This window comes from Oreochromis aureus, linkage group 2, assembly GCF_013358895.1.
Source record: "Oreochromis aureus strain Israel breed Guangdong linkage group 2, ZZ_aureus, whole genome shotgun sequence".
Lineage (NCBI taxonomy): Eukaryota > Metazoa > Chordata > Actinopteri > Cichliformes > Cichlidae > Oreochromis > Oreochromis aureus.
In genome coordinates, this window is record NC_052943.1 from 5,291,409 (window position 1) to 5,302,593 (window position 11,185).

General features: G+C 42.0%; 1 protein-coding gene across 3 annotated transcripts; it reads left to right on the top strand.

Annotated features, from left to right (window-relative positions):
• Positions 1–4: 4 nt before the first annotated feature.
• Positions 5–10,469, top strand: LOC116315172 (androgen receptor-like). Of its 3 annotated transcripts, none has more exons than XM_031733366.2 (9): positions 5–879; positions 1,948–2,084; positions 2,363–2,479; positions 2,626–2,772; positions 2,896–3,105; positions 3,703–3,847; positions 4,787–4,917; positions 5,067–5,218; positions 9,275–10,469. In XM_031733366.2, exons 1-9 carry the CDS (start codon positions 5–7, stop codon positions 9,437–9,439), a joined length of 2,079 nt encoding a protein of 692 aa, XP_031589226.1. In that variant the 3' UTR covers positions 9,440–10,469. The 3 variants fall into 3 exon arrangements, with proteins under 3 accessions (XP_031589226.1, XP_031589227.1, XP_031589229.1); XM_031733367.2 differs by having other exon boundaries at positions 2,899–3,105; positions 9,275–9,439; XM_031733369.2 differs by having other exon boundaries at positions 2,626–2,769; positions 2,899–3,105; positions 9,275–9,439.
• The last annotated feature ends 716 nt before the right edge of the window (positions 10,470–11,185 follow it).

The following is an 11,185-nucleotide window of genomic DNA, read 5'->3' on the forward strand; positions in this document are numbered from 1 at the left end:
CGAAATGTCCTTTCACTCGTTTTTGGAAGAAACAAACTCTTTAACGATGAATGAAGGGGATCGATTGGATACTACCATCTATGCCTGTCCGGCTTATGAGCTCAGTAAAGCGGTGTCGGTGTCTTTGGGTTTGGATTCGGTGTCTTCTCCGCCCAATAATATGAACCAGAGCTCCAGCAGCGCCTTCGCAGAATGCGACTCCGGTACTGTGGCGGATAGTTCTCGGGGAGTGCCAGAGTTGAGAAGGGCTGGGAATATGAACTCCGACGGCAGCATGTTTGTCCTGGGTGACAGCAGCCTTAGAGAGGACGACTTTGGAGAAGTGTGCCAGGGCATACAGCAGGTGAGCTGTATGGATCTGTTCGGATCGGGCGAAATGGACAGTGCGCAAACTGTGACGCGTGGCTCGGTGATATCCAGATACGTCTGCAGGGAGTCAAATGTGTTTATGAACCCCACGCCGGAGCTGCCCGCGCCCCCTCAGGTGCCCGGGGTCGTACCCTTAAAACCACCTTCGTCTTACTATGCCAGTTCAGACCTATATAGGGATCTCCCACCGGAAATGTGGTGCGCAAATGAGCGCGCATACAGCGACCGATCCCAGCCTCAGCCACAGCCACAGAGGGGAGAATCAGGGGAACATAATTTCTTGTGCAAATACTGTAATTGTGGGCAAGCTCCTCGCGGAAACAGGCAGGAATGCCGCTGTATCTGGTACGGTAGAGGTGAGCAGGGTGGCAAAGGTGGCATGCGAGCGACGGCACAAGGATATGGCCAAATGGAAAGTTACCCAAGTGCCATTCCTCAGGGGCAGAACACTTTCTCCACTATCAAGAGTGAGCCTTCGGTGTGGATGAATTGCACAGATCGCAGTTTAAGGTAACGATCAGATCTGAATGATTTGTTTCGTTTGCATCAGGTCAAAAGGTCATTCATACTGCGTACAGTACATACCGATCCCTCCCATCTCTCACACCTTTCTTTAATGAGAAACACACAGCGTGAGCCTCGTGCCAGTAATTACGCTTCAATCAACCCGCTTTGCAGTCGGGCTTTGGTCATTTTGTCTTCTAAAAGAAGTGCTGTAATGAGTTTAGGCGTAAGTTCGCAGATGTTTAACGGTGCACTGTCTTTCCGGATTTCATGCTTAATTTCTTGACGTTTCTGTGTCGAGCCACAGAGCATAAGCTAATTGGATACGTGTCAGCACAAATAAATCAAAGGCAGCGAACACGATTATTATGTATCGCTATCAGCCATGACTTCTATTGTAACTCTGTGGAGTCCTGAAATGTTCAGCAGCACTGAACCCTTTGTCCTCCAACAACATGGTGTGCTTTTTTTGGCCTTCTCCAAATCATTTTTTAGCATGCAGCTACACTAACTTAAAGTTTATCCTATCCTTAAGATTTTCCAGAGCTGTCCTTATAAGCCCTGGGACTGCAGCAGTAGCAAATGTATCAGTGTCCCTATAAAGAAGAGATACAGCACCTGTTGCTGCTTCTGCTTCTAGAAAGAAAGCCTTTTATTTTATTACAAGTTATGGATTCATTAAAAAAAAACTGCACTCTGGCATGTGCTAATCACAGCTTTTACTTTGGAGCAAACTGGCTCCCTTTGCTGACAAATTGTCAACCATATGAGGGAAAAAATATAATTTGATTGGATTTTAGAGAATTTGTATGATAACACTCAGTGAAGGCAGACCTACTAACCCAAAACCAATAATGTCTGTGTGAGTGCTTTTTAATGTCTGCTGCAATTCTTCACCAGTGTCTTCCCTCAGTTTTTAAACCCTTTTAAAAACTGAGGGAAGACACGAAAACTTCTTCTCATCGTGTGTGTGTGTGTGTGTGTGTGTGTGTGTGTGTGTGTGTGTGTGTGTGTGTGTGTGTGTGTGTGTGTGTGTGTGTGTGTGTGTGTGTGTGTGTGTGTGTGTGTGCCCAGGCACGAGGATTTTTTTCCAGGTGTGTATCTGTCAGAAAGGAGAGTGTGTCAAGTGTGCGGAGATGACGCCTCGGGTTGTCACTATGGAGCAGTCACCTGCGGCAGCTGCAAAGTATTCTTCAAGAGGGCCGCTGCAGGTGGGTGCAACACACACACACACACACACACACACACACACACACACACACACACACACACACACACACACACACACACACACACACACACACACACTCACTGATTTTAATTTCTTACACCCACTTGCTCTCTCCTGTAGACAGGGCACAGTGACCCTGACATTATGAGGTCTAGTTATTTGTTATCAGTAAACGCCCACATGTCGTTGCTATGAGTGGAAGCCTAGGCATTGTTGAACTCACACTCCTCATCCCCCAGCACTCTTGTGTGCCTCCAGGTAAGCAGAACCACTTGTGTGCCAGCCGAAACGACTGCACCATCGACAAACTGAGGCGGAAAAACTGCGCGTCGTGTCGCTTAAAGAGATGCTTCATGTCAGGAATGAGCCTTAAAGGTGAGCTGCCAGAGATGAGGAAATAATGAGACATAAATAAAGGAAAGTATTTTGCAGTTTTAAAAAATGTGTCAGCGTGGTCAGATCCCTTACATTTATTAGATCAGAAGCCCTCCAGTTGAACTCTAACAGAATCATCTCTCCAGGTCGCAGGCTGAAGGGAGCCGGACAGGTGAGAAATGGAGAAGAGGAGCAACAGCCAGCTAGCTGGGGACAAGGAGAAAAAGAAGAGAGGGCAGCGAAGAAAGACGTAGTCTTGGAGTCCGGAAATGCAGGTGTCAGGGCTCAAGGTGGTAAGGATTGGTTGCACAGAGCTCAAGTGTCAGGTTTATTCAACGCTGAATTTACTTTTGCCTGGAAAGACTCGATCTTGTCACACTTTCTGCTTCATGTCGTTTTTATCTACATATCTCAAGCAGCTTCCCAGGCCCTGGGTGCGGCCATCCCCCCACCCCTGCACTCGTGCCTGTCCCTGCTCAGCATCCTACAGGCTATTGAGCCAGCTGTGGTCAATGCCGGGCATGATCCTGCCCAGCCAGACAGCCCTATGTCCTTGCTCACCAGCCTGAACAAGCTGGGGGAACGGCAGCTGGTAACCGTGGTCCGCTGGGCCAAGGCAATACCAGGTAAACTAATCTGAGCCAAGGTAATTAATTCCAAGTAGCTCTTCCAGAGAATCCGGTAGGGAGCACATTTCCATGGCTGTTTCCGTTGTGGTTTATATTCAGACATACCGCTTGCATTCCTTGTTAAGCAAAACCCTGAAAGATCAGACTTGTAAACAACTTTGAGTAAGAGAGTGGGTGGTAAATGGGCAGCTTGAGAAGAAATAAGCGTAATTCAATCAAAAATCACGTTAGAATTCCCTGTGGTTTGGATGAGCAGTACCGCTGTTAGGAAATGTATTTTAATCTACCAGCACTAAGCCAGGCCTCAGTATCTAGGTCAAAAGATGACAGACCTTTCCAGAAGTTTGCGCTGGTTTAGTGTCCATGCAAAACAAACAAAGTTGTTCAAATATTAGCCACTAGAGGGGGATGTTTCCCATTTAAGCAAAAAAGAAAAAGGAAAAAAAAGAAGAAGGCTGAAAATGGCCAGCATTGTATCCATGTTTGCCTCAACAGTTATTTAATTGAGCTAAATCAGCTGATTTTTTTATTCTATAAAGCTGTTTTAATGCTTAACCCTGAGGAGAGCTTGATAACAGCGAGTTTTGTTAACAGGGTTTCGGGACCTGCACGTGGATGACCAGATGTCAGTGATTCAGCTGTCATGGATGGGAGTGATGGTGTTCGCCTTAGGCTGGAGATCCTACACACTGACTAACAGCTCTATGCTCTACTTTGCTCCAGACCTGATTTTCAATGAGTGAGTTTCAGCAAATATTCAATTTAACATCAAACAACGAATTCACAAAAAAGGAAAAAGGAAAAAAAGGAGACACAAAATCTTTATAAAACTAAGAAACAAGAAATTATCACTGTGGCATGGGGTTTGCTGGAATGCCGTGAGACTTCACTTGTCATCGTGAAATGCGATGAAAGGCACGGCGCGACACGTTTTTGGTGTTTTTCGGCAGGAGGAAAACAAACAGCGAATGTCTCTCCGTGCACGCCAGCAAACCCGTCACTTTACATTTTATAAATGTGGCTGGCGGAGGAAATCTCCTCAAATGCTTTGCTCTTTTTCATCATCGCACAACCATTCATCAGTGTCCAAGAACTTCCACTCTGACAAGTTTTAATTTACACGCCGACCTCACCCCCTCGGCCCCTTATCAAAATGTTTCTGACACCTCAACTCCAGCCTTTGTCTTTTTCTTTCTACTCCCAAAAGAAACCCCGACAACAGAGTTTGTGTCACACAAATCGCTGTACATGAGTCCCACCCCCCTCCCAGGCTCTTATCAGTAAATTGTTGTGTCAAAAAGAAAGAAGGTGTTGCTCGGAATTACGATATTCGCCAACCCTCGTGGCAGCTCTGAATTGGTCAATGTTTTGCGTGACATTAGCAAAACACTCATTCTGTCTGTGTTACACCCCTGTCACTCTATTAGGTTGCTTCTGACCTGCATAGTAATGGATACGCCTGCCCTTGTAGCTGACCCTCATTTTTCAGTGCCTCACTGTCATTCTCTATTTTCCATTATCCATCTAACTCGTTTTTTCTCACCTCTGGTGCCTTTTTTCTCTCCTTTTTTTCCCTTCATGTCCCCACAACTACTCCTTTCTACATTTCTCGCTATGTGACTCTCCTCCTGCGTCATGCTTTTCCCCCCCCTTTTCTCTTTTCTATCCCTCCTCACAGCCAGCGGATGCAAGCGTCCAGCATGTATGAACACTGTGTGAGGATGAAGCTACTATCCCAAAGGCTGTGCATGCTCAAGGTTACCCAGGAGGAGTTCCTCTGCATGAAGGCCCTGGTCCTCCTCAGCATCAGTGAGTCGCTCGGGACCATGAGTAATGGCGCGAATGTCAACTCAACGTGTGAAATACAACTGCAATAGAGTACAGCCATACTTTAGAGAATTGATGGGATGGATAAAGTCTGTGAGAGTTATTGTTGTGTTCTGGCTTTGTGGTCACAGTGCCAGAGCAGGGCCCGAAGAGCCAGCATTGTTTTGACAAACTGCGGACCTCCTACATCAAGGAGCTAGACCGTTTGGCCAGCCACCGCGGAGAGACCACCCGCACGCAGAGACTGTTTCAGCTCACGCAGCTGCTGGACCACCTCCAGTCGGTAATACACACAACCGCATTCCAAAAAATGCACCACGCTGTGACTCTGGACATGGATGCACATGTCATTTTTTAGTGTGAGCGCAAAATAATGCTCCTTCCTCTCACACAAAATGACAGACAACACTGTACAGGCTTGCAATACAACTGTAAACTTATTATGAATGAACACACAAGTAAGATTTTTATTATTTTAAAATTTCATGGCTGGATTAATTCACCCCAGTCTGTCAGATATTGCATTTAATATCTAAGCCCTTGTTTTTTTCCTCAGGTTTAAGCCTGTTATTTTTTTATTCTCTTTTAGCTTCTGTGTATCCGTGTTTCAGATTATATGTTAACCTGGATTTGAGATTTGCTTCCTTGAAACGGCTAATCCTTAACAGCCTACCATGATAATTAACAGTTATGAAAGAATAGTGGTGCCAGATGCTGCTGTATTAAAGCCAATAAGTTGATTTCCATTTGTAGATGATTTATATGAACTGAAAAATAATCCAGACACAGTAAATGAACTGCTAATTACAGTCATGTGAAAAATAAAGTTTGGAAGTACGGCCTTTACTGCTTTGTGAGCAGCTCTGTGAAAGCGTTCAGGTGTGTTAACACAATGCCACAGCCTTCCCAGGAGTGGACGTCCCAGCAAATTTTCAAACCTCAGTGAGAATGTTAAATGTTAAAGTTCATGGCAGCACAATTAGAGAAAGACTGAAAAAGTATAGCTTGTTTGGAAAGGGTGCCAGGAGGAAGTATTCTCTCTAAAAAGAACATGGCAGGATAGCTTAATTCAAAAAGGTGCAACTGAATATTTTTTCTTCTGGAGACTTTTGGAAACAATGTGTTCAACATCAAAAAAATTAAAGTGGAGATGTTTGGTCGCAATGCACAGTACTGATTTGGGCTTGTTTTGCAGCCAGAGGACCTGGACACATTGCAGTGATTGAGTTCACCATGAACTCTTCAGTATACCAAAGCTTTCTAGAGTCAAGCAGAGCAACAACTCTGCAATAGAATGGCTCACAAAGAAAATAATCAAGGTGTTACAAAGGTCCAGCCAAAGTATAGACCTTAACCTGACTGAGATGGTGTAGCAGGACCTAAGCAAGCTGTGCATAAACAATTGCCTGCAAACCTCAAAGAACTGAAGCAGTGCTACAAAGAACAGAGGGCCAAAATTCCTCCAGAATGATGTGAGAGGCTGATAAAGGTCATACAGATAATTATTATTTTGAGTTATTGCTGCTTAATGTGGTTTTACAAGCAACCAAATTATGGGCTGTTTTCACATGACTGAATACAGAGGTGGCAAAAGCACAGGCTTTCTTTACTTAAGTAGAAGCACAGATACATTTGTTAAAAATACAGTAAAAGTTGAAGCACTGAAACAACTTTACTCAAGTAAAAGTGAAAAAGTACTGGCTCAGAAATCTACTCAAAGTAAGAAAGTAAAAAGTAGCTCCCTCTAAGATAATTCTACTAAGCATTTTGGTACAAAGGCAACTGAACCTTGCACTATAATAATATAATAAAATAATGTTAGTACATGAGAATACCAATGCTATCGAATCTAAAGTCTAACTTTAAGAAATCCACTCAGTTTCAATCTGTTATGCAGTGAAAGGGAACTAAAAAAATAATAACTTTTTTGTTGCCTACATTGTAGAGGGTTACTTTGCCTCATACCTAAACAGTGAAATGATAACAGTCACGTGTTAAAGTGAGATTCAGCAGATCTGTGCAGTGGCTCGGCATAGGGCAAAGAATCACAGCAGCTCCAGTAGGTTTTCTTAGTGTATAGACTGTGATCAGCTGACCTGCTGCTCTTTGTGGATTTACACAACTGAATTCAACAAGATGTAAACAGTTTCACAAGCTATCTTCACCGATGTGTATCCCTTACACTGACACTATACTGTTTATACTGTCTTTCTACTAGACAGTGTACATTCGTATAAAGTTGGAATTCAGTGAATGAATCTAAACATCATCATCTTAACTTCAAATTCATCTCTGTTACACTTGATGTAACCTAACACTGACCATGAGCACCACAGCCACGGTGCACAAGTCCAATACAGAGCTTTGCTACTGAAAACCTGTTTGTTCTGGTCAAAACTACCTAATGTTTTCATGCCACGTATGAATAACATATAGTGAGTTTAGCTTAGTTTGTGTTGCAGGACGTTTCACAACATTAAAACACATCATTTATCAAAACATATCATATGCAAATCCAATATGTGATTAAAATTAAGCTTTAAATTTGCAGTTTATCAAGCATCACTGAGCAGTCCTTACCTTCAAATCTATCCTCTCTTCTTCCTCTACTGTCTTTCTTATTTTAGCTGATAGAAACGTTGAATACTTAACCCATTTTCCCTCGGGATGAATAAAGTATTATCAATCAATCAATCAATTTGAAATTACCACGTTTTAACCACCAAAAAAACAAAAAACACGTCACTTCCTTCATGCTTTGTCCTCCTCTGCAGCGCTAGCTAGATGCTGTACCGCGTACCGTGAACCTGCACTCCTTCCTGCCCACTTTAACCCTGAGTATAAACACTATAAATGATCATTTTAAACCAAAAGTAACGAGCCTGTTTTGAAAATGTAAGGAGTAGAAAGTTCAGATATTTGTTTAAAAATCTAGTGAGTAAAAGTAAAAAGTTGCTAGAAAAAGTATTAAGTATAGAAAGTTTTAAAAAGTATTTGTACTTCGTTACTTCCAACCTCTGACTGAATCTGACTGCTTTTCTACTCTCACTCAAAACACTTTTCACTACATGCCACATGAACCTATTCACATGCAAAACACTTTAATCTGTGGCCATAATTTTCACTTGATGTCATAAGAGTAGTGTTAAACCTTGAAACAAATGCATAAGCAAAAAAGCGGGTTCATAAAATTTGCCTCCATTTGCGCGACCATGCAGAAGGTTGATTATCATTTCTGTCAAACATTTGTGCACATTTATAGCCAATACAAGCAAAATCAGCAACATCTGAAAAGAATTTTAAAAAACGCTTTGTATTATATTTTAACAAGATATAGAAAGGTCAAGTTGTGCTGTGACCTTCAGTAAAAGAAGAAAATGGAAAGATTATGAGCCAAAGAAAAGGCATAAAAGTCCAGGCACTGAGGTAGATTCAAACGAGTTATAAAAGGTCTTTAATTTAGTTTAAATTCACCCTAAATAAGGCGCACGCTGATAGCCATCGGTGTATTTAATGTTTCTAGATTTATATTCTGTTTATTTTGTTAATAATATATTTTCCTTTTTATGTCTAAGCCGTAAAAGACTGATGTGGTATTGTAGGTACATAAGTGTATCTACTTAAAAACACATGTAGTTTTCCTGTTACGACTTCTCGATGTGCATTTTTTGCATTTTTACTTTCTTTTTACTTGGTGAACTTTCTTTTGTTGTTGTAATAAACACTAATCACTCATATCATCCTCACTGAGGTTTAGGGAGGGGAAAGTGTGTCGATGTAGATGTGCAACCACTAGGGGGTGTAAATGGACTACTTTTAACCTTTTTAGGATTTTTTTTTTTCTTTTTGTACTTTTATCTCAATGATGAGAACAATTAGCTGTCAAAGGAAAAACCCCTTACATCATTATATGAGTATGACCAGAAGAGTTAAAGCGCTATGTGGAGAGGAGCCACAACAGTTTGAGCCTCCTGTCTTTCACTGTGGATTTACCTTTAAATGCTCGGCTTTGTGGCTTTTGAGCTGGAGGGCAGCCAGAGATTGTCTGGAAGGGCCCTTTAGGAAGAAGATCAGAGCTGATGAGGACTCCTTCAGCTTTGCCCTGTCTGTGGAGCTTAGTGTCACAATAAGCGTTATCTCCTAAAACCGCCTCTTAAGCTGTGCCAAGACAGTCTCGTTTGTTTTTGTTCATTCGTATTATTATTTGGGCATTTTTAGTCTTTATTATACAGGGACAATAGAGAGCATCTACATGTTTTCCACATTACATATTTATTGATCTCTTTGTTTCTAATAACCCCACCACATGTATGTGTCATGTTTTTGTCTCTTGACTTAGGTTGTGAGGAAATTACACCAGTTCACCTACGATCTGTTCATCCAAGCTCAGTCCATGCATATGCATGTCAGCTTCCCAGAGATGATCTCGGAGATTGTGAGCATCCACGTGCCCAAAATCCTCTCTGGGATGGTCAAGCCCATCCTTTTCCACAACGCGGCCTAGTGAGTGAGAGTCTCCAAGACTGTCTTTTCATCAGCCACACCGACCGGAAAGAGTTCTCAATGATTTTTACGCTTCTGTCCTGAGAGTAGGGCGCAGTCCAGGTGTAAGCAGATGTTAACAGAAGGGCAGACAGCACATTCTTCCAGTCTAATGTAGTCTGATTTCATCTTCTCACTTCTTCTTCTTATTGCCTGTTTGAATGTATCCTGCACATACACAAATGCTTTTTGGAGGCTGATTAAAATACTTGCATGCATTTCTGTCCACATACTAATGGTGAACCTCGTGGCATGTGAACTTCTTCAGCTCTTCATGTGGATAATCACAAACTCTTCTGGGGCGTGTGGTGCGGGGGGACAAGTTTGAAGGCAGCACATCAAGGTAGCTTGTCTGTGTGCATTAGCATGACATTTTGAACTAGCTTTTTTTCACAATGAATGTTTCTGTGTGCACCTGAGATGAAAAAAGAAAAAAAAATAATAAATCAGTGACTGACAGTTAATAAGCGGTTGTGACGTGCATGCTTGGAAGCAAAGCTATCTTGCCCGGAGGCATATAAAAACATTTTTTTGACAGCTGTCATCATCTATTAGAAAAAATATCGGACTATTAGATTTCTGTTTTGTCAAAATGAAAACACTTTCAAGGTGCCCGCGACTGCAGCGTCACCAATTTCAAATGTATATTTATCCATTTTTGATGCCAAAAAGGTCACAGTGAAGGACGTAATTGGACAAAATGACTCCATTAGTCGAGAAACACCACGGGTGACTTTATTTTTTTTTTTTTTTATCAGGAAAAAAAAAAGGTTTTTCAGTGCCAAACATTATTAAAGTTTTTCCACAGTGGACGTTTCATACTGTTGTAACTTTTCTACAGTTTCCTAAAGTGTTCTTTGCAAATGCTTTGTTGTGTATTACCATGTAATCCTCGTAGTTTATGACAGTTTTTGCTAAAGGTCCAGCCAAGAACCCGCTCTATTGTTGCAACATTTACAGCTTGACATGTAATAAAACAAAATAAAGCCAAAGTCTGAGTGCATACCTGCTGGGTTTTTCTTTTTTACTAATCTCATTGTCTTGATGATTATACGGGTGAATATTCCAGTTTTTCTCCTCCGCCTCATTCAATTCAAGCCCGCGAGGAGTTTAACTGGCTGAGCAGGGCGAACGAAACATCAGACAGACATTTCTACTACTGCATTACCCACAGTCGGGATTATCACACACTCTCCATCCAGTCAGGTAATACATTACAGCAGAACACGGCACAGAGCTGGATATTTAGGAGGCCTGGAGGATTTCTTTCATCAGTTGAGCCTGTCTGCCAATCAGTAACTCCAGCCTTTCGCTACCATCTAGTGGCGGCTGCGATAACCTGCACCAGTGAAATGAAACTTGGCAGTTGTGTAGTAGCACAACATCTGTTGGATCCATTGACATTTGCTTCGTAATGTAATTGGACACGGGTTCACTCAATGTTTGAGTGAGGTTACCATTAAATAGACCGAGGCACGAGAGTGGACTTGAGTGCATTAAAGGGTAACAGCAAGTAAAGGCTGCATGAAAAGCATGATTCAGGATTGAAAAACTTAATATAAATGTTGAGTGTAGGACCTTCACGTTTAACCAGGCTGTGATGTTGAAATCATTGATTTAAAAAAATGTTTTTCTTTGCTTTTCCAGAGAAAAACTCAGGTATGAGACACTATAAACAGTGTATATAAAGCATTTACATAACGTCTGC